We start from the raw sequence: 24328 nt of genomic DNA, 5'->3' as shown, positions 1-24328 counted from the left end.
CTCAACGGTGGAACAGGCGGACCAAGTTACTTCGAACTCAACGGCTGTGAAGGCGGATGAAGGCTGCAACAAATCTAGCAGCTCTAATCTTCGTGGTTTCCATGCCATTGGAATCAGTTGGTTGATCTGTGAAGTATCGTGTGCTTCTTGGAGTGCAACATCAAGTACACGTTAAACAAATACACACACAGGCGCCTTCACTCTGTGGGCCACTTCTTCAGAACGAAGACCATCATCCTCGACCTCGAGGGATAGCCACGACGACGACTTGAGGCAGTTTCAAACTATTCTTGACTCATTCATGGACAAAAACTCAAGGAAAAGGCCTTCAAGCACATTACATCTTTTGCACAATGCTATTCTGACATTCAAGAATCCCAACAGCTTCCTAGAAAACATGTATGACTTTTTAAAAATCCCGACAGATGAAATTCACCTTATCAAGACCTCAGACATGACACTAAAACACTATGGTCCCTAACTTTTCGTAATTCTTCTGGACTACCTATAGCAGGAACCACTAAGTACAGCATCACTAACACTGTCTCTACAAAATTCATTGAAAATATAAGCAAATCAGTGTGATATCCTCACCAAACAACAACCAAAGAGGGCCTAACTCCACTGGACAAGCCACTTCATTCATGCTCCCAACATCAGACAGTCAGAGGAAGTGTCAAGGATGAAAATAAAATGCCCATGGACTCTTGGGAATCCCCACCCTTAACCACAAAACACAAAAGAACATTCAGGATGTGAGTTCATGCAGTGGGAACATACAGTTCATTGATCATTGCTCAGAATTCAACATCATCTACTCCGCATAACCTCAAAAATTGTCAGAGTCTAAGAACTGACACTTGGTACTTCTTTCTGCAATTGATCCTTGACTTCCTCACTGGGAGACAGCAGTTAGGACGGATTGGAAATGTCATCTCTTCCTCACTAACCATCAATACAGGCACACATCAGTGCAGTGCACTTGACACCCGCTCTACACCTATTGTTGTGTAGCTAAGCATAGCTCCTACCTAATGTACAAATTTACTGATGACATTAATGTTCCAGGAAGGTTCATGGATGGTGACAAGAAGTGAGATGTGCCAACTACTGGTTTAGGGACACTGTAACAACAATCATGCCCTCAAGATCAGTAAAGCCATGCAACTTCTTGTGGATCTTAGGAAGGGGAGGTCAGGTGAGTTACCACCAGTCCTTACTGAAGGGTCTGTGATGGATAGGATGAGCAGTTTAAAGTCCCAAGTGTCAGTATCCCAAAGGATCTATCCTGGGCATAGCATATAGATGAAAATGACACGCCAACATCTCTACTTTCTTAGAAGTGCTAGGTGAGGCGATTCAGCAGATCACTGCAGACTGACAAAACTTCTATAGATGTTCAGTGGGAATCATTCAGACTGGTTCCATCCCAGTCTTACATGGTAACTCCAATGCACAGGAATGCAAGAGGCTGGAGAGCAGCAATGTACTCAGCTAGTTCCATCATGGGTACTACTCTCTCCACCATCAGGAACATCTATAGGTGGCATTATCTCAAGAAGGCAACGTCCCAACATTGTGGACCTGCACCATCCAGGCCAGGCCCTTTTCTCATTGCTGCCATCAGGCAAGAGGTGGAGGAACCTGAAAAACTACAGCTCAAGGTTCAGCAACTGCTTCTTCCTTACTGTTATCAAATAATTGAACCAGCCTGAACAACACTAATTCTACCTCAAAGTTCCTAATCTTTATGTTATTTCATGGCATCATGCAAATTATACTTAATATTAACTTATGCAGTTTACATTTGTAACATACTGTGCCACTGTCAAAGTTAATTTTCATGCACTAATACCCTGAGTAGCATGCCCTTGATGATACACTTGAACGCAGATCTCATGAACTACCTGCCAACTTGTCTGGCACAATCCGCAAGTGGGATTTCCCCATCAGTCACCTCAGAACCCACAAAGCTGTAATGGGAGCAAACCATCCCCTATTAGGGAATACTTACAGGTATTGTCTATCCCTCTAAGATTATTGAATAGCTCCCTTGTACAATAAAATGAACATCTGACCTCACAATCTACCCTCTTTACATCAGCAGTGCAGTTTCAAAATCCTAAGAATGCACATCTTCCACAACTTTTCGTGATCCCAGAAAACATCCTACACAATCAAGGCGGCTCACCAATGCCTCTACTTTCTGAGGTTGAAGAGAGCTGCATTATGAACATCTATACTCACATAGTACACACCAGGACCACCAGACTCAAAAACAGTTGCCTTCCCCAAAAGGCTGATCAACACCTTTGCCCACTAATCCAACCCAAACCACACCCCCCCCACCACCATCATTACTTTACTCTTTATTAGGGGTCACCTTATGTACAAACACTCCTGTGCCTAACATCACTTCACAGACATACAATCAAGGTATTTATATTTACTGGTTTTTTTTTGGGTTGCTTTGGATCCGGAATAATTATCGTGCTCTCCTTTACACGTGTACTGGAAATGCCATGTACAATCCTGAATCTAACCAAAATGAAATAATCTTGATTTTGCACTTTATTATCCAACTACACTTTCTCTATAGCTGTTGCACTTCACTCTACATTTTGTTATTGTTTTACCTCAATGCACTGTGCAGTTAATTGATGTGTATCAACAGTATATACTGTAAGATAAGCTTTACCGTGTACCTTGGTACATATGACAATACACCAATTTTAATTATTATTCAACTTACAAATGAAGTAATACATTGGAAGATAATAGTTACTTATTTCAGTGTTAACTTCGACGCAACTCAAACATTTTCTCTCCCACCTTTTCTCTGCCTGTATTGTTCGAAACGGCTGAATTTGTAACAATGTCCAAATCTGGAGGTCACTAACTGGAAAATTATCTGATTTCTACAAATCTGGCTGAGCATCTTCAAGATTTTCTGTTCTAGGCCAGAATTCCTGTAATCACACTATTTCATGGAACAGATTAGCCACTTATTAAAACAAAAGATTGGATTTCAACTGAATGTCAAGCACCAACTTCTGAATAATTCAAAATAGCAACTCCAAAGAAAATAATAGAAACAAAATTTGTTATTCACTTAATTTGTATTAAATATCCATGAAAGTTCTTCGTGGCCAGTTTTTATTCTGGCAGACCGGTAAGGTTTAAAGGGCATTGACACCATAGCAACAGTGACTCGACAGAGCGAAGAAATGATTAAAATATGGAAACTAGTAGTGCCATTGTACATTAATGGTTTTATATAATGGGCATATATACAAACACCATATAGCCAATGCGTACAGTGATAGGAATTAGAGTATAGCACAACCCTCATCTTGATTATTTTAAGGGAAAGAAAATAAACAGCACACTTACATCTGGGGCCTACCATGATTCTGCTCAGCCTTGATCATTATACAGTGGGTCGAGGGAGACACAGTGCCTCCTCATTTCAGCTTTCCAACACACCTTCCAACATTGCGCCCGTTTACCACAACAAGCACCGACGTGGGGATCTTACACGTACCTTTCCTTATTTCCCGGTACAGCACCTTCGACGTCCTCAGCAGAGATAACCGAGAACCACCGGCAAACAACATGAAGGTCATTTTCCTTGTCGCCGCCAGGTACAGTTTACGAGCGAAAATATTTGAGTAAAAGGTGGTTCACCCTTCAAGGCAGATACCATTTATACAACTACAAAAGAGAACCTCCACGTTTCAATGAGTCAGCGCCCAGCACCACCCGATCACACCATAGCTCTCCAAGCGTTCACTTGCGGAAGACGCCGAGCCGCCTCACCCGATCTTTGCGGCTATTGAGACCGCCCGCCGCCAGGGTGCAGCACCCTCATGGCGCTCCTCCGCCAGAGAATAAGGCCTTCGGCGCCGAACCAACCAAAAAATTCCCCTGCCCCAGCGTCATCCGTCCCAGTAACACCGCTCCCACCCACCCGAGCCGCTCATTGGTTGGCTGCTCGTAATGGCGCGCAACCACTCGCGCCTCCAAAGCCAAGCGCCCTGCAAGATTTTGCCGGCGGACGCCGATTCCGTCACGTGGGCTGTTGGAGCCTGCTTTTTCAAATCAGGTTCGGTTGAGGGAAACGCGTGGGGTCACTAGTTCTTTACCTCCTGAACTTATAGTAAAATAAGAGTAGAAACCTATCGAATTTTTCTTTGGAAGCGCGTGTTTTAAAGAGGGGGGTGAGAAAGGAGGAGGGGAAGAGAAAGAAGGCCGCTTCCGATGGCGTGACGTCACACACTTTCTCCATTCGTTTTAATTTTTTTCTTCAGCGTATGAGGATATCAGTTGGTGATGGGCAAAATATGATTCGATGTTTATTTCGAAAAATGGGAGGAATAGATTAAACGCCAAGGGAAAAAAGTCTTGTCCCCCTTGCTCGCGCTGGCTCCCTCTCTTCATCTTCTTGGCCCCCCCTCGCCGATTCGTCGTCAGCCAATAGGAAGCGAGAATTTTCGCGCTGATTGGCTTCGTTGAAGAAGAAGGAGGATGATGAGGATGAGGGAGTGAAGGAGTTACTGTACTCATTGAAAGTACAGTAACCTCTGTTCGTGAGGATGCGCCCATAACAGGTTCGCTGAATTTCCGAGATTTTGCGTTCACCTGCTCTCTAATCTGCTTATCTGTACCTCTCCCTTTCAGTTTATCTGCGTGTAAACGGGTGAACCGCATAGCGGGCCAGGGGTTGGAAAAAAAGGTGGCTGACCAAGAATAGGTGGCCATTGGGTTTGCAGAGACCTAGGCCGCGCGATGGTCCAATCAGGAGCTGGGCAAGCAGTCAGCTCTTTGAGCGGGGCATGAGATTTTTTATGCCTTTTTTTCTTACACCCTCCCCCTTCAAGTTCCACATAGGTCTCTTGTGTGTATGTGCTAAAATATCTGTTATCCATTATCTATGTAATCTCACGGATGGTTAATTTCCTATGCGTGTAAGCATGGTGAACATAGATTTCAGTATTTTTAAATGCTGCCGTGGAGTTGAATATGTGCATTGCTGCTGTTTGCTGTATGTATGGAGGGCAGCCATGTTAAATTTTAAGATTGGTATTTTAATTTTGTTAAAAGCATCTCCTCCAGATGCTTTGAATTTAATTTCGCTTTTTTTTGCAACAAGTGCTTTTGTAGCAGGGAGTTCCAATGGATTATTTTAACTATGTTGGATGTTTTACTATACAAGGTAGAAATTGCTAAATTTGTAAGATGTGCTACATCCTGTTGAGAATAACAAAAAAGGCCATTTTGTCAACGCAATGCCATGGTTATGTATGTTACATTTTGCAAACTCAGAATTAATAATTGTTAGGTTTGCTCTGTGTCGTGGGAGATGTGGGTGAATATGATGAGAGGAGTCATGTTAAATGTCAAAGTATTTCTATTTAAACTGTAGCTATAATGTCTAAGTTAGAAAAGTTTTATTGTCAAACACATGGAGAGAGTTGTGTTTTTGATCTTTGCAATTGACTATTGTTTGCTAGTCTGTCTAAATTAGGGCTACTAAACAGTACGTCTATTAAGGATGACTGTTAACTGAAGTTACTCATGTTTGACACTAGTTTGTTGGCTGCAATTTAGTCGGTTGATCAGAGTCAGGTTTATTATCACTGTCTTGTGTGATGTGGTAATCTTTGGCAGCAGTACAGTGTAAAGACATAAAATTGATATAAATTACAAAATAAATAATGCAGAAAAAAATCAATAATGAGGTAGTGTTTATGGTTTCATGGACCATTCAGAAGTCTAATCTGTTGTTGCTACTAAAATATTGAATGTGGGTCTTCAAGCTGCTGTACCTCCTCTTTAATGATAGCAATGAGAAGAGGGTATGCCCTGGATGCTGAGGATGCCACCTTCCAGAGACATCATCACTTGAAGGTGCCCTTGATAGCGGCAGGGTTGTGTCTGTGATGGAGCTGCCCGAACGTACAGCCCTTCGTAACCTCTTGTGATCCTGTGCATTGGATACCAGATAGCAGACTGTAATGTGACTAACCAGAATGCTCTCCACTGCACGTATTTATTTGCATGTCTTTGACATATCAAACCTCCTCAAAGTCCTAATGAAGTATATGTTGTCATTTCCCTGCTCTTGCAAAATAATTAGTTGCTTGAGAAAATAGAATAAATGTGCTTAATTTTATTGGTAGTATATTATGCCCTTATATTTTGATGGGTTAAAGCATGCTGGAATTAACCCCATTTCATGGGAATGTGCCTGTATGTTGATTGCCACAGTTGTTGGTTCCTAAGTGACTGCTAAATTAAAGTTAAATGTTGCATTTTATTGATTTAAGGTGAGCAATTTCATAAACAGAGCCAATGTAACATTGCATCTGCTTGATGCATTGGTCTGTATTTTCCCTTCTGGATTTTTCCATTATATTTATATTACTTTCATTTTTGAAATTATTTTGTGTTGAGCTCAATTTGATTTCATTTAACAGTGATGAAATAGTATGTCATAGTTAAAGTGCATGCATCATTTCCTTAAATGTAATAGTTAAGTAAACTAAATTGTTACATGAAAATAGATAAAGAAATATGGCATGCCCCATGGCTCAGAAGGGCAACTGCTGTACCCATGACCATAGAGTTGTGAACACAGCTCAGCTCAAACCAGCCTCCCCTCAATGGTCCCTCAATGCTCGGTGCATCAGTAAGAGAGCCAGCATGCCCCACCCGCTCCAGACATTCTCTCTTCTCTCCTCTTCCATCAGACACAAGATACAAAAGCCCGAGAGCAAGTCTAAAAGGATAGTTCGTACATCATGGTTGTGTTGTTTCTTAGGAGGATAAAATCGGTTCTTAATCTACATTATGATTTTGCACATCTTTGTTTACCTGCATTGCACTTTCTCTGTAGCTGTTGAACTTTATTCTTCATCTGTTTGTTTGCCTTTTACAACTTCTTACTGTACTTGGTGCACAGCCAACCAATCGAATAAAAATAAATAGCTTGGTGTTATATTCTTAAATGTGGATTTGGGGTGAAAACAATTTGCTGTGGGGGGAAAAAAGCATGCCAGGCAATCTCTGTGAAGGACATGATCAGCATTTCACTCTGAAGTACTTTGTCTGAACTGGGAAAGAGAGGGATTTGAAATGGAATTTGGATAATGGTGAATCGTGCAGTTTTATGTGATGTATATATATTTACTCATTGGAGTAAATAGTTAAACTATATTTGACACATTTTCAGTACTTTATGCATCTAAATTGACCCAATCTGGAAGTCGGTGTGAATTTTAAAATTCAGTGAGAACTTGCAGCTATATCTTCGCTTCAATTGTAAATTAATGTTTAATGTTTGAAGTGAGTAGGAGGAAATTTCCTGGTGATTGTGTATGAAATCTAACTTTAATTTACTTTTCCATTCATTTTTTATTAATGTTTGTTTTCCATCTGGTGAGGCAACACCATTTAATAGTGTTGTTCTTGTCCTATTTAATTTGAAATTAGCAACATTGCCTTTTTAGGTTCTGCTTTCATTCTTGTTATTCAGTAGCCTCTTTCATTGTCTAATTGCTGTGAAAGCTTTGGTCTCATCATTTAGAAAATTAATGCCCAAAAGCTCTTCCCTTTTGATTTAAAATCTGGATTTGTCATATATTCCAAAGACTTGAGACTATAACCTCATTTGAAATTCCATTGTGATGCCAAGGGAGTTCCATCCCTTTTGGATCAAAATTAAGCTGAAACCCTTCATTGATCTTGGGTGCGTGTAAATGGTATTTTGCTGTTCTGAAGAAGAGTAGGAATTTTCCCCACTGTTCTGGCCTGTTCTGCATTTTAAGTAGCAGTGAGGATAATCACAAAGTGTTTGGAATGTCTTGAGATCATGAAACTTGTAATACAAGGTCTTCTCAGCCTAATCTTTAACAAAAATAGCTATAAATATTGATGCATCATGTGGTGGGATATGGATTTTCAAATTACTTACTACCATGTGGCGAATTTGAAGTCTTGCCTTTTTGGCATCTGAGAATCTGATTCAAATTTAGATTCCTCAGCATAAGATGATTACTTTCACTCCCCATGAGAAGTCGTTAGATGCTGTGGTAGCTATTATATCCAAAGTAAGACAATACAAAGTATATAGTTTATTACTTTCCTTTTTTGTGTTTTATTCAGTGAGGCCCAAATTAATGTATTTTGGAATTTAAACAGAAATTGCTGGAAATCTTTCATCGGGTTTCTAGCCTGAAATGTTAACTCTGTATATCTTTCCACAGATGCATCTAATCCACTGAGTATTTTTAGAGCTGTTTTATTTCAGTTTTCCAATATCTGTTCTGTTTTTACTTTATTTAATAATTTGGGACTCCATAGTTTTAAAGAAGGGGAAATTGCAGTTGACATGGATAATGGTGGAAAATGCACGCGAATGAAGCTGTGGAGTTTGTTTTACCAGTACCCCTCCAACTACCACCCCCTTCCCTTTTTCATTTCAAGATGTTATCTGTGCTTCGATTGATTTTGGAGACTTAACATCAGTGAGTGACTTGGCAAAGTTCATATTGAAGCTTAATTATGTGTTACTACCTTGTGTTGATACGTGCAGTTTACTAGTTTGGAGTTTGAATCATGTCTGTACTGTTCTATTATGAATCATTTTGTGTGTTTTTTTTCCAATTATCTTGGGTGCTTTTCCAGTTTAGCTTCACTGGGTTGAGAGTAAAGGATTGAATTTTAAACCATTAAAAACTAATTTACCAACTTTGTACCATTTAGTGATGTTTTAATTGAGTCATTAATGTGAATGGGATTTTTGCTTTTCACCTTGAAAAGATGCTTGTGACTACCATTGCAATTGGCTAGTAACCTGGTAGGCCAGCTGGTGTAGTAATGGCATCCGCACTGGACTTTGAGGTGAGTGGTCCTGGGTTCAAATCCGGTCGGCTCGTTCCGTGCTTTCCATCTGTGCTTAGTTGAGTGTTGAGCTACCAACTCGACCTTGTAGTTTTTTTTAAAAGAAAGGTGAAAATGCTAAAGAAATGGCAAGGTTGCCACCCAATATGCCACCAAGCACGGAAACAAACAACAACAATAACTGGAAAGATTAATGTTGTTACTTTTGCAAATTTAAATGGTTTGTTATTTAGTACATGGGATAAGTTAAGATTATTTAACTTTATGTACTTGTGTTGATCAATGGTTTGTTTAAAATCTTGTGATGTTTTATGCCTTATTTAAATAACGAGCTTGTTAGGTTTGTTTAATGATAGCCATGAGAGAACGCTGTAGTTTTTCAGTTTTGTTGGAGTGTTAATTGGGGTAAAATCAGCTGCATAGTCACTTAGGGCACTTGCTGATCAAGAGAAGTTTTAAATTGATAAAGATGAGATGCATGGTTCCCCATGACTTCATTAATTAGTGAAACAGCTTCAAGACTTTGTACAAATTACTCCTCTTGTTTTGAATATATTGGTTCCAAAGTTCTTGTCAAACGCTTTCAAATTATCACCATTGTATTAAAGCTTTTCTTTACCGCAGAACTTTTAGTAATTTGTGTTTATCTCTCTGTTTACCAAAAGTGATTTGAATTTGGCAACATCGGGAGAGCATGGCTCAGCCCTGTCGACTTCCAAAGAATGTAATTGGGAGTTCCCAGTCAATGGCACAGGAATTGCTTAATCCCATTTCTATAAAACAAGTTCCAGAGATCCTCGGTATTACTAATAAGAAGACTCAAAATGGTGAAGTAGATTCTGAGCTCTCCATATTGACTGACAAAGCTGTCACACCTTTATCAGCAGCTCTTCAGGATGGAGTCATACATCGATTAAATGGACATGATGCAACTACTGCTTGCCGGTCATCAGACAAATTAAAGGATTTAACCTCTCTTATGTTAAATGGAGATTCTGGCATGCCAAATGTAGTGGAAGAATCGCCATCTCCACATGCCTCTTCTCCAGTTGAATGCTCTACAGAAAATAGAGGGAATAAAACACCACCTCGAACAACACCTAAAAAGAGTGGTTCACCAGAAATTAAGTTGAGAATTACTAAAACATATTTGAATGGAAAGCCGCTTTTTGAATCCTCACTTTGTGGAGATCTTCAGATAGGTGACTTTGAGTCTACACGGCAGGAGCAACAAGAGAAAGATGAAGAGCAAGAAAAAAATCAAGACAAACGGAAAAGAAAGAAAAGTGTGAAGTATGATGCATTGCTTGAACAAAGTCTTTCTGAGCTGGCATTTGTATCCAAGACATCCAATTCTCCTGATGAACGAGTAAAGGTGAGTATGATTAATTGTAATGCTTTTCCAATAAATTTACATCTAGATAATTGCTTTTTATTCTAAACTTATCTGTAGCTGAAATGTGATATGAGCCAATTAAGCACTATTTTGGTCAGTTTTGATGAGACTTTATTTTGCTTCTAAATGTTTGTTACGTCAGAGAAAACTTTTCTCTACACTCACACACACAGATACATATTTGTAAATAGTGACTTGCACATAACAAATTGATCTTTCTAAGGCAGCATACATTTCAGTGGTATAGTAGCAATTCATAGCATTCTTGCAGACTTTTCAATTTCAATCTTTTCACATGAATTAATATTTATTTCTCTCCTGAATTGCATAACTCATTCGTTTGTTCTGCCTTTTGTATTTTGAATGCAATTTACTTCAATGTATTACATCATTGCAGTTGCAGAAATGAGCATTAAACAAATCATTCAGCTTCTGAAGTTCAGTATTAAATGCAGTACAATTGCCCCTAAAAGTCTTCACAGATCTCAGTTAAACATATTTAGCTATAAGCTACATAACTACACTGCGATAATTATCTTACGATCTTTAAGACGTAACTGCCAAATTCCTGTTGTAGTCTTTGATAACATTGTACATCTTTTCATGGTTCCAAATTTAAAATTTTCTTGCTGGTGAGACAAGTTAATTCACACAAATGTACTTTTCTGCCACTCTTAAATAGGAAAATTACTTTGAAATTCTGTATTTCTAAATGACAATAAACGAGGACTGAATGTCCTCATAATCTAATCTAATACAAAATATTGCTGATGCTGAAAATTTGGTGGAAGGGGAACACAAAATGCTGGAGCTAATCAGGCAGTTAGCTCCCTGATCTTGTGGGTGGTTACAGCACTTTGTTTATTTGAAACACCAATGACTATGGAAAACCTGACTTGAGTGGATGTTTAACTGCTGTAGTTTGTGGTTATTTGTATGATGGCTGATCTGAAAGTGCTGCTTTTCAAAGCATTTGCCTGAATTTTCAACAAATATCAATTGTTCTCCCATGTTGGGCTGTATTCGATGTTACAAACCTATTTGAGCTTTTCCTTCTGTAAATTTACATTCTCAGGCCATTCTAAGTACCTTTTCAAATCCTATTGTTGACAGGTGAAATTAAGTGTATTTAAGAAATAAATAATGCATCATAAAAGTATGAAGCATTTTAAATGGTGTAATTTTTTATGTTTACTTTAGTTTTGGGTTAGCAGAAGCCCAAGGATAATGTGTACAAATTGTTGAGGGTAGAAATACAAAAAACCTTTTTAATAACATAGGATATTTGGTTTTATATATACAAGCATAGTATACTTGAGCAAAAGGGTTAAATTTAAACAGTGTCTCATCTGCTGGCCAAATGACTTGTATAACTGAAGGCACAGCTTGAGAAAGATGCAGTGTTCTTTGAGAGTTCAGAAATGTAAGATGCTATGAAGATAGAAGGATATCAGTTATGAAGGGAGATGAGAAGATCTGATGGAGGTGCTTAGAAGTTTGGACATTTTTAATTTGACAGGTGGTACTGGACTGGTACTGTAAAGCATTGTGATAAACACTATGCTACTGTGTCACCCCTTTTAGTTACTTCTCACTTTAATTCTGCTACTCACTTCCACTGTGAGAATTTCTGTCCTCACTCAATCTGTTAAACAATTTCTTTGAAGTTTGGGAGAAAGCTCCTTGTCTTCCATCAAGACAAAAATCACAAAAATAGGCCAGATCATTGATCTGCTATTAGTCTGCTAGTCACTACCAATTTGGTAACAACGAACACCTCTCGAGAACCAATGATAATCAAATTAAACCCTTGACTGAAATGATACCTAGAGCATCTGGGAGAATTTTTAAGAAAGGAATTAATGTAGGATTAATGGAAAATGAGTGGTTGATGATTGGTGAGGACTCTTCGCTGAAGTTTCTCTTTCCTTCCTGTATTACTCAGACTCTATGAAATTTGGGGACAAAAAGAAATTTGAGCATTCTATCTTGATTAAATAGCTTGTCCAAAACACTGCTGCTCATTGAAGTAAATGCCAGGAGATACCAACTGCAGAAATGTACTCTGGCTGATGGAAAACCTCAAATAGAATTTGTATTTCTATTTCTTCTTATTAGAGTGAAAGGGAATCCTAAAATGTCACTGCCCAGGCAAAGGCCATGCAGATAATTTTCAATTGGAGCATTTTGGAATAATTTTGTAATATATTGCTTAGTTTCAATGTTTGAAATAATAAAAAGCTTTGTACTACGAATGGACTGTAGATGCTGGAAATCTGAAATAAAAAGGAAATCCTGTAAAATAGAATTCATTTTACAGTAACTGGAAAGCTACAAAATCAAATAGAATATACATGTTGGTATAGCAGAGAAGATCCTATAGATGCTTATAAACCTTAAAATCATTGGTTGCCAGCTGGCTAGTTTTTTTATATAGTTATGTGATGAGCAATATTTCTGGCCTTTTTTACTTTCTCAAATGTTACTTGTGAAACTTTGGTCTGAAAATGAAATGGGGGAAAAAAAATGCACCTCCTTGCTAAATTATATTGAACTTTCTATGTTCTGATGCAGTTGAATGTCTTGCTAGTAAGTGTTAATTTGGTAAGGATCATCTGTGGATTGGTGCAATTAGATTTGAGTTGTCAATATGGTGCATGGTCCGCACAATTTTCTTCATGTCATTGTGGAATTTGGTTTTTTTTAACATTTAATTCACAATTACAAACAACCAATATGTCATTGCTTCTATATAGTCTTGAGCAGTTAGTAAATTTCAGCACAGTTCAGAATTGTGGACTTTTACTCATGTTTAGTAGTAAAACAACAGGGGAAAGGAAGCAACACACATCAAAGTTGCTGGTGAACGCAGCAGGCCAGGCAGCATCTCTAGGAAGAGGTACAGTCGACGTTTCAGGCCGAGACCCTTCGTTAGGACTTCGTCTCGGCCTGAAACGTCGACTACACCTCTTCCTGGAGATGCTGCCTGGCCTGCTGCGTTCACCAGCAACTTTGATGTGTGTTGCTTGAATTTCCAGCATCTGCAGAATTCCTGTTGTTTAGGGGAAAGGAAGCATCAAATACTTTGCAAACAATGGGAAGTGATATTGCAATTCATTGTCATTTATTCTTGCTTTGCACATCTTTAGTTCATTATCTTCAGCACATCATTTTGGACTGAACAGTGCATCTTTGCAGGATTTGCTGCCTTTTGGGCACACAATTTATGACAGCACCTGTTTACTACTAAGCAAGGCAATACATTCCTCCAGTGCTATGGACATTAGTTCTTCCTGAAATTACTATAAGAAAGTGTGTATTCACTCAACTGAGTTGCTAATTGCAAGATCAAGCTATTTGTAAACTGATTACTCAATTTGTTTCTTTTAAAGTGATTCATCAGCCAGAGTACATTGGGTATTAGAAAAATGTAATTGGACACAACATAATTGTAAGTTCTGTGTGAATTTTTGTATTTTCCCATACACTTCATTGCACTCAGAGCAAACCGATGGTTTTAAGCTACAGTAGTAGCTATCTTCCATGAACATGTCTAAATGTTCTATACTTTTGTACCTGCATCCAACCAACATACTAATGAAGGTTAAATGACCACCAGAGAAACACCCAATTTTCTGACAATTTATGGAAGCCATAAGCTTTGTTGGAGAAACTACTGATCCTTTCATAGTGCATAGTGGATGCATATGAAATATTATTTGTTTGAGAGCAGCCAGTCATCATAGAACAGGTAATTTCTTTCTTAGAGTTGAGTCATGATGTTCAGCTTCAAGTTTAAGTTTAATTATCATTCAGCCATACATGAATACAGCCGAAGTAATCATTCCTCTGGAGCCAAGGTACAAAACATCTGTAGCATAAGGCACACACAGCACATATAAGATAGCAAGCAAAAAGAAATGTATATCCCATCCCTGAGGGATATGTCCCACCAGCTTAGCACTTTCGTTCAAGGATGTTTATGAGGTGCGTCAAAAATCACTTTCAAATATTAGTGAAAAGAAAACTGCCAATATTTACAGAAGTATTTCTACGCAAAAACACAATTAATAGCTTCACGCAAACACGAGGAAATCTGCAGATGTTGGAAATTCCAGCAACACACACAAAATGCTAGTGGAACGCAGCAGGCCAGGCAGCATCTATAGGAAGAGGTACAGTCAACGTTTCGGGCCGAGACCCTTAGTCAGGACTGACTGAAAGAAGAGATAGTAAGAGATTTGAAAGTGGGAGGGGGAGGGATAGAGCTAAGAGCTGGAAAGTTGACTGGCAAAAGGGATACAAGGCTGGAGAAGGGAGAGGAGCATGGGATGGGAGGCCTAGGGAGAAAGAAAGGGGGAAGGGAGTGCTAGAGGAAGATGGAGAGCAGGCAAGGAATTATTGTGAGAGGGACAGGGAGAGAAAAAAGAGAGAGAAAAAAAGGGGAATTAATAAATAAGGGATGTGGTAAGAACGGGAGGAAGGGCATTAACCGAAGTTAGAGGAGTCAGTGTTCATGCCATCAGGTTGGAGGCTACCAAGACGGAATATAAGGTGTTGTTCTTCCTACCTGAGTTTCGCTTCATCTTGACAGTAGAGGAGGCCGTGGATAGACATATCAGAATGGGATTAGGACATTGAGTTAAAATGTGTGGCCACTGGGAGATCCTGCTTTCTCTGGTGGACAAAGTGTAGGTGTTCAGCAAAATGGTCTCCCAGTCTGCGTCGGGTCTCACCAATATATAGAAGGCTGCACCGGACGCAGTATATCACACCAGCTGACTCACGGGTGAAGTGTTGCCTCACCTGGAAGGACTGTCTGGTGCCCTGAATGGTGGTGAATAGCTTCTTATTATTTTGTCTTGTGTGAACTGCTGGCGGCCGGTCAGTCTGTGTCTATCTCGTCTCTCATGAGAGTGATCTGCCCAGTTTTTTTAGGCACCAGGTCATGCCATCTTTAATTACCCACGAAGTTAACTTAGCACTACACATGAATTACATGTAGTTACAATTAAATTACAAAATAAATTAAAGTATTTACTTCAATGTAATATACAAATCATATATGTATTTACAGATCCCCATTACTAAAGAAATGAAATATTCCACCATGTATGGCAGGAATGACACCACAAAGCCAACACGTTAAAAGAATATACTGCCGGGGGGGGGGGGCGACATTGAAGTGCGCACACTCAGCACACCAACAGCAGAATGACATGAGCTATGTGTGTGTGGAGGGCAGGGGTTGGGGGTTGTAACCAGGCACTCTCCATCACAATGAGTTCCATCAGCAAGAAAAGGCATTTCCCAGCAGTAGACACACATGCACACAATCCTGGTTGTCATTCCACCTATTGAACACTGGGGGGCAGCACTGACAGGGAAGGCGGGCCCCAACTTAGCATAGATGCCACACTACACCCCCTCCGGTATCTCTTCCTCAGGACTGCTGCAACAGGAAAGTCTGCAGCCTCATGCCTCGTACTTGCTACAATTGAGACCACGCAGCTCCCTCGCCACTACAAACAAGGGAAATGGGACTAACACCATCTTCCATGACACCACTGATTTCATAAGATCATGAGACATAGAAGCAGAACCAGGCAGTCCGGACCATTGATTCTGCTCTGCCATTTTATCATAGATGATCCATTTCCCCCTCAACCCCATTTCTCCTAACTTGTCCCCATAACCTTTCACGTTCTGGCTTAATCAAGAATCTTATCAAACTGTTAAAGTTGAATCTGAATAAAACTCAGGAGACCAGCTTCTTGTAGTTACAGCAGTTTATTGCGCGCACCCTCCTGCTGGAGTTTGACACCCAATTGTCAGAGGGAAGGCATGTGAGTACTGCTACCATCTGACAAGTGGGCCCACTCTCTCTGGTTACAGCCGTATATTTATACATGGTAAGCCCCATACATTACTGTTGGAAGATGTCATTTGAGCTGGTACGCCCACCAAGTCTGTTGGTGCGAAACTTAGTTACAGATAAGAGAGTCTGCTAGATCAAGGCTTAATTACAGATGGATGTGCTGTCCAGTCCTTATCAGTTATTCCCTTTGCTAGGCCCTGAGTTAAATACAGATGGATGTTCATTCCTGTCCTTACCGGTGAGTCCTCCTCCCCTACTGAAACGAGGGTACAATGTACAATGTTATGAAACTCTCATTGTCTCTCTGCAAGCTGAGGAGAACTGGTAATGAGCCTGTCTTAGCTAACTGCTGAAGACAGAGTTTACTTCAGTTCAAGAATTCCTATTCAGTCCCAATTATTCTTTTAGCCAGAGGTTACATAGTTTCAAAATGTTTTTTTTATATCCTCAATTCCTCACTCCCTCCTTTTTATCATTTCATGGTAACTCTCAGGGCCCAAAGATCCCACGGCTGGAGCAGCTAGCCACCAGCGGCCACAAGCATCGCAATACAAGAATGACAGCAATTACAATAAGTACAATACTTCTATAATGCAATAGCATACCACCGATATCCCCGAAGAAGCTCCCAAGCGACCACCATCCTGTCTTGCTGTCAAACCCATGCAACCTCTGTCCTACGTTATGAATCTTTTGTACTTCCTGGGTTATATGCTCAGAAAGGGACGACATGTTACTAGATTCGTCAGGAATGTAGATAAAGCATTCTTTCCCTATAATGGCACATGTTCCTTCTTTTTCTGCCAGAATGAAATCAGGGGCCATCTGGTTCTGTAGGACTGTTGGTCGGATTGCAATCATTTCAGTGGATATTTCTGTTACTTGGGCCTGTGTTTCTGTCAGGCTCCTGCAGTATTGTTGGCCAGCTCCTCAAGTGCTGTAGCCAAACTGATTGTCTCTCGTGAATTCCTGGCTACTCCATAGGTGGGAAAAGCGATAATCAAAAATCGCTCAGTCTCAGTTATACCTTTCCACTGCATATTCTAATGGAGGTGATCCTGCAGCTGGGCCATGACTCTTAGATGGATTACTAAATGTGCTAGGTAACAACAGCCAGTCCACCCTTTGATGGGACTTTGTGGATCCCATCTGCGGGCAGTTTCTCTTGGGAGTTATATATAGGCCTGATTTCCACACACCCAGTGGTGCCATTTACTGGTCTGCAGTGGCATAGGCAATACAGCTGCTATTTCCCAGAAAAAAATGCATCTTCCGCTCCTTGGAAGTTACAGTAACAGGTGGCATTTACGACTCCGCTGCTGGACACCTGCAGATATGGCCAGAATGCATGTTTCCCAGTATATGAGATTCTGTTTGGTCGGGGCCTGAGATACCATCCCTCAAAACACTGACAGCCACAGTCATCTCTGACTGGACTACAGTTCCGTGCCTCACTTCCCCAAATGTTATTTGAGAAAGCCCAGGCTGAGAGTTCCTCACTCTGGTTGAGTTGGATTACTGACATTGGAATCATAGTCTTACCATGCTGTGGAATTTCGGTGTAAACCCAGCAGACTCCTGCTTCTACCTGTTTGGCATAGGTGTGACAGAGAGACAGAAAGGTGTTGACATGGGGGCGCCTCTCAAAGGGATAAGCACAGACACCACTATCAACCAATACATTTTCCTTTAGTCCGAGAGAGTCCTACTCAGTACCTTCAGTAACACGTTTGCAGTCTGTTTGATGTATCCACCGAGATTGCCCCTTCATTTTCACAGCTGTGGGAGTGGTCAGTAACACCTGATATGGTCCTCTCCACCGAGGTCCGAGTTTCTCTTGATCCCGGTCCCGGTTCTTGATCAGGACAAAATCCCCAGGTTCTAGGGTGGGATAGTCACTCCTCTCTGCGGGGTAGTTCTCTTCCTTGTAAGCCTGTCGTACCTGTGAATGTAATGCTTGGAGAATTTTGGTTAGTTGGCATATATATTTCCCCATCTCTTTCCCCCAGGGTATGCATATCCAATTTTTTGCTGGTAGACTTTCTGGGAGCGATGGTACACAAGATCTTGTTCCCCAGGATGTCCTCATGGGCTGTCCATAAATGATTTCAGCTGGTGACAACCCTGTTTTCCCCTGTGGGGTAACCCTCATGTGGAATAGGGCTAGCAGTAGGACCTTCAACCAAGTGAGTCCAGTCTCCGCCGTTAGTTTGGCCAATTTACTCTTCAGAGTGCCATTGGCTCTTTCCACTATGCCAGCGGCTCGTGGGTGGTGTACACAGTGGAATTGTTGCTTTACATACCCCTTCATTTACTTTCACCACAAAGTGTGGGTGCTCAGCATCTCTGGCAGGCCAGACCTGGGAATTATTTCCCGTAATAATAATACTTTCACAAGTGATAGCAGTTATTGGTAGTTAGAATAGCTTCAATCCATCTACTAAACACATCTGTAATGACTAAGCAGTATCTATAGCAATGTACTCTAGGCATTTCAATAAAATCAACTTGTAGACACAGAAAAGTCCACCTGGCAAGGGAGTCGTACCCGGTGTTCAGGGAACAGGTTACCAACTATTCCCTCCTTTCCCAGGTGTGTACAATTATGTATATAATCAACCAATATTGATAAAATCTGTGTAGGAACACAAACCTGTCCGACTGGGATGATCTAAAGACCTAGGTTGTGGTCTTCTGGCACCCCATCTGGGACCACAGTTTGCACTCCTCTTCAGAGATGTCCCCCTGAAAGTAGGTACTTCCTGAATATTCTGTTTAAGTCACGGAGGGTTGCTTGACAGGAACCCGAAGGGACTACCAACTACTGAGGATTGTACTGCACTCTTCGCTATCATATCTGCTAAAGCATTGCCTTTAGTGACCCGGTCAGACATGCGGGTGTGGGCTGCACATTTAATGATAACCAAAACTCGAGGTAGCTGTAGAACTGCTTACAAAGGTGGCATTACTAATCGGGTGGCCAGAGGAACTCAGGAATCCCCGATGTTCCCAGAAAGTTTTGTAGTCATGTGCAACTCCAAATGCATAACGGAAGTCTGTGTAAATGTTCATACTTTTGTCTGTTACTAGGATACAGGCACGAGTCAGAGCAAACAACTCAGCCTTCTGGGCTAAGACAGCTGCTTCAGTTGTGCTCAACTACTTCACTGTCCATCACTATCGCATAGCCAGAACATCATTTCCCTCCTGGATCCACAAAAGAGCTTCCATCCTCATAAAACACTGCCTCAGGCTTGAGGGGGTATTGCGGAATGGATGGGAGAGTCTGTCCTTCTTTCACGGTGATCCGGACGGGTGCAGTTGGTGTGTCCGATTTCATGGCCTGAAATTGCCCAGAGATGGGGTACAACGTCCTGGATTCAGTCAATATTAAAAGAGTGTCTTACCTGATATCCCATCTTCACCTCAGACTCCTTCCAGTATCAGGGTTGGCCCGCGGGCAAGTCTTGCCAGTCGCCATTGGTGCTGAAGGCTTGTTTCATCAGGGTGTAGGCAAGGAACCCTAGGCTCTTTGGCTTGAACACGGCAAACCCTAACGGTGGTATGGGGAACTGCCAGTCTCGTCTGTCGCCAAAGGAAATCTGGAACTTCGGCTAGTAATGCACTGCCCTCCCTTCCTTTAACCTCTCCAATCACCGTGACTGGGAACTTCTGTCCCTTGAGGGGTGCATAACATTGGCTTTCCTCAGTGGCACACCCCGTAGGGTCATAGCACAGGGTCACATGGGGGATGGGGGTTGACTGCTGGCAGAGGGGGTTCAAATGAAGTGGAGTCCAGATTAAGTGCCTGCCACTGGGGGGGGGAGGTCAGAAACTGGGGAAGCTGTAGGTTGTTCACTAGTCCCAGGGTGATACCCTTGTCTGTGCATAGAATCTCGACTTCCAACAGACAGAGCAGGTCTCTCCCTGCTAGATTACACCCCAGACTGGTGGGGACTGTAAATGAAACCTCACACTGGTTGCCCTGGAATTCCACCTGCAGTGGCTGGGTATGTGAATACGTACATTCCGTGCCTTCAAGCCCAGACAGAGTGATTGTAACATCCGATAGCTGGAATCCCTGTTCTGATACTATTTCCTGGTCGAGACGGGTTGTGGTTGCTCCCGTGTCAATCATAAACGGAATTGGAATTCCAGCAACTTGCAATATTACATTGGACTCTTCTTGAGAGGTGGTACTCACGGTAGGGAGCATTCTCGCTTGTCAATTTCTAAATGGGTCATTGTCCCCACCTGTCCCTTGGTAGGTTTTTGTTCCCAAGGGCACCTTGCCCTCCAACGCCCAGGATGTCCACAATGGAAGCACACCCCCCTTGGTCTGGGGTCCCCCCCCCCCCCATACTCATTGCTTGTCTGTGATAACGGTCGTTGCAGTGGACCAGGCCTACCGTTCCTAGAATCCTGATGGTTGGATGGAAGTCGTTGGGCTAGCATTCTAGTGGGTCCTGTCCAATAAGACCCAATCAGGGTACGGCCAATCAGGAAAATGATCCCAGTTCGGATCCCCAGATACAGCTCTCTTACACCATTCTCCCCGCTGAACATATTCACCTTTAATATTGGTTCCCTTCGGGGTTGATTGGGATTCGAAAGCCGGGTCTCAATATGTCAAAGCTCATCACATTCGATTTAGGTCATTGTCAGGCCAATCCATATTATTTGTTTTCTTAGTTGGTGAGCATTGGGGCAGTAGGGCAATAAACTGGGGAACGGATTCCCATTATTAAAGGCTTGGTCTCCTGCGAAAGTGCCGTAGCAGGCCACAAATTGCTCCCAATTGTCTGGTCCCGATTCCCCAGGCTTAGCTTTGCATTTAAGTATTGTAGTGATGTTTACAGGTTGCTGGAGAGCCCTTTCCAAGGCTTGAATAATCTGGTCTGTCTGTTTCTTCTCATTAGGGTTTCCCGCCTGTAACTCCTGATAGGTTTGGTATCTTAATTCTGCCTTCCATTTCCACCCCTCATCAACTGAGAGAATCATGCAGCAGAGACCGAATAAATCTTGTGGGGTGGGATTATACATTTGTACAGTACTGCAGACATACTGAGCAAACTGCTGGTTTTCTTTTCCTATCTGGGGCCTGATTCATGATCATTATCATTTCTTGAGGCTTCCAGGGTACATACACAGGAGTCACTAGGGCTGTCCTTCCTCCGCTGCTCGTGAATTGGGCAGCATTCGGGTGGGCAATTGTCTTGGTGGAGCCGTTAACTCTACGGTTTTACTGGATTCTTCCCTCCCCGTCTCGGAACAATCCTCGGTATTCCCTTTATGGATCTCAGGGTATAGGGACCTCCCATTCCCTGCGGCCGCCATATCTGAGTACTGGGAGGATTGGGGTTTGGGAGCACTGGGTGCACTTGGCCCCTGGTAAGGGGGGGTACAGAGGGTGCCCACTCCTTATTGCAGTCACTGTCCTCAAACAGGGTCGGTATGCCAGACATGGGTTCGGGATCCCTCGTTTCCCTATTACTTCAAACTTTAGGCTGACGTTCCTGCCCTTCTCTCCTATCTAGGCCAGTCTGCGTTGTTTTTCCTGCTCTCATTTTCGGTGCCCATCCACCCATTCATTCTCCACCTTGAGCATCTCCCAACTTTTTGGCATTCCTTCTGCATTACATACCTCTATCCCTTTGTCACATGCATTATTCCTCCAACTTGCTAATAATAAACTGTTCGACTTTGCATCTGCCTTTTCCTTTCATTCCCTTTTCAACAATTTCCACTGCTTTCCACAGTTCTTTTTCTGTATCAAGTTTACTGCTTGTTCTCATGAGGTAATACCCCAGGTCCGTTTCCCCTCCCCCTGCCCGTGGCCACATTTTGTTCCCCAATTTCTTATTTTCAGCGCTGCACTCAACATTCGCTAATCTTTTTCCTTGTCTGGAAAACTCTCACACATATTGTGTAGGGCTGTTTCTGGCCCATGTTCTCTAAGTAATTTACCCAGCACAAAGCCTCCTGTTCAATTAATAAATCAGATAAATTTAGCTGGCTTGGCACCTCCTGCTCCATTAATAAATTTACCCAGCTTGGCACCCTCTGCTCAATTGATAAATTGACCCGGCACGAGTGCCTCCTGCTCAATTAATAAAATTTACCTACCTTATCCGAGTCTCCCAGCAGATTCTTTCCCGATCCTATCAAGGTTATGTGATCAGCCTTGGGCGAGGAACGTGACTCCAAAGGAGCTAACGGAGAGTGACAAAAGGTAAAATACCTATTGGGCGCCCGGTCAGTCTCCGCAGTCCCCAGAGTGGTCCAGCCGCTTACTCAGCCTGTCTGCTTGGCACTGCTTCTATTGGGATCCTGGTCGTGCCACCAAATGTTAAAGTTGAATCTGAATAAAAGTCAGACCAGCTTCTTATGGTTACAACAGTTTATTGCGCACCTTCCTGCAGGAGTTTGAGACCCAGTTGTCAGAGGGAAGGCACGTAAGTACTGCCACCATCTGATAAGTGGGCCCACTCTCTCCAGTTACAGCCGTATATTTATACATGGTAAGCCCCGTACATTACTGTTGGAAGATGTCATTTGAACTGGTACACCCACCAAGTCTGTTGGTACGAAACTTAGTTACAGATAAGAGAGTCTGCTAGATCAAGGCTTAATTACAGATGGATGTTCATTCCTATCCTTATCCGTGAGTCCTCCTCCCCTACTGAAACGAGGGTACAATGTACAATGTTATGAAACTCTCATTGTCTCTCTGCAAGCTGAGGAGAACTGGTAATGAGCCTGTCTTAGCTAACTGCTGAAGACAGAGTTTACTTCAGTTCAAGAATTCCTATTCAGTCCCAATTATTCTTTTAGCCAGCGGTTACATCGGTTCAAAACAATTTTTTTATATCCTCAATTCCTCAAAACTGCTGTAAATAAACCCAATGGCTGGATCTCCACAGCTGCCTGTGGCGATAAATTCCACAGATTCACCACCCTCTGGCTAAAGAAATTCGACTTCATTTTCGTTGTAAATGGATGTCCCTCTATTCTGAGGTTGTACTCTCTGGTCCTATACTCCCCAATCATAAGACACATCCCCTCCACTTCCACTCTTATCAGTTTCCAACAGGGTCTTGTGATCGCAACAAAAACATCCAAGACAATCACTCACTGTTACACTGCACACCAACTCCAATGCTTTCCTGTAGCAAGTAGCAACACGATCCATGCAAAGTCCAGCTCCTCTGCCAACGAGCAGTTCACTGATGGGGTAGAACAGTAGTACCCAAAGTTCTTAAAGTCCAGCATTGTATTGCAATTGTAAAATAGACAAAAATGCCTTTGGTTGGCACCCGAGAGGCGATTGTGTCCAAGATTCTGCCATCTTAGTGGAAGATGTTGACTTCAGAATCGATGGTTGAGTTCAAATATCACTGTAAAAAGATGAATTCATAATCCAGTCTGAGATTTTTTTGTGGTACTGAATAAATGCTGCACCATCCAAAGTGCCGTATTTCATTTATAGGTTGTTACATGTTTGCTTAGATGAACAGATTCAGATTCACATTGAAATATACAATGAATTGTGTCATTTGCTCACAAGCAACACAACCTAACGATGTGATAGGGACAGCCCGCAAGTATTGCCACATATTCTCGTGTCTACATAGCATGCCCACGATACTCGGCAGAACAACATAAAATACAACAAGCAACAAAATAACAACAGCAAAGCAAGCTCCCTTCCTCCCTCCCAACCTACATACAGTACTCTAACTGCAGGGCTGTTCATCTTTGGCATCCAGCTGACTCCGAGAAGCGCTGAGGCCCAGGCTTCTGTAGATTTCTGATTGGCTTTCGGTATTGACCCCAGGACTCGCTCATGATGATGAATGAGGACCCTGAACATCAGGCCTTGAACTATGGTCTTGCCAGCTCAGGTACCTAGGATCACTAGGCCTCGTGCCTCCTGCCCATACAGAATTCTGATCCTGGAACCCTCCAATGACTCGCTGCCAGGGTTGGGAACAGTCACCAGACCTCATCCTCGCTGGTCTGCCGACCTGACAAACAACCACATATGTCCCATGTCTGCTCTGCTGACCTTTGAACACAGAGTGGATTTCCCCATATTCATGTCCCTAAATCCTAACTTGACCCCCAAATCCCTTCACTGTCCCCAAAAC

At 42.0% G+C, this 24328-nt stretch overlaps 2 protein-coding genes across 10 annotated transcripts in view; one reads left to right on the top strand and one right to left on the bottom strand.

Annotated features, from left to right (window-relative positions):
- letm1 (leucine zipper-EF-hand containing transmembrane protein 1) overlaps window positions 1–24328 on the bottom strand; it is a 209136-nt gene that overhangs the window by 85354 nt on the left and 99454 nt on the right. For 4 of the 7 annotated variants that reach the window (XM_072256593.1, XM_072256594.1, XM_072256596.1 and 1 more), the window contains one exon: window positions 17895–23575. In XM_072256593.1, the coding sequence (XP_072112694.1) occupies window positions 17895–18489 (595 nt within the window). In that variant the 5' untranslated portion in view covers window positions 18490–23575. Of the gene's footprint in view, window positions 1–3544; window positions 3850–17894; window positions 23576–24328 lie in introns of those variants that run through there. The other 3 variants (XM_072256598.1, XM_072256600.1, XM_072256601.1) reach the window with 3 other exon arrangements.
- LOC140196796 (histone-lysine N-methyltransferase NSD2-like) overlaps window positions 3999–24328 on the top strand; it is a 107274-nt gene continuing 86944 nt past the window's right edge. For 2 of the 3 annotated variants that reach the window (XM_072256590.1, XM_072256592.1), the window contains exons 1-2: window positions 4121–4610; window positions 9570–10279. In XM_072256590.1, coding sequence (XP_072112691.1) covers window positions 9599–10279 — 681 coding nt within the window. In that variant the 5' untranslated portion in view covers window positions 4121–4610; window positions 9570–9598. The other variant, XM_072256591.1, reaches the window with a different exon arrangement.

This window comes from Mobula birostris, chromosome 4, assembly GCF_030028105.1.
Source record: "Mobula birostris isolate sMobBir1 chromosome 4, sMobBir1.hap1, whole genome shotgun sequence".
NCBI classification, from domain to species: domain Eukaryota; kingdom Metazoa; phylum Chordata; class Chondrichthyes; order Myliobatiformes; family Myliobatidae; genus Mobula; species Mobula birostris.
The sequence above is the reverse complement of the archived record's forward strand: the minus strand, read 5'-3'. Positions and strand labels throughout refer to the sequence as shown.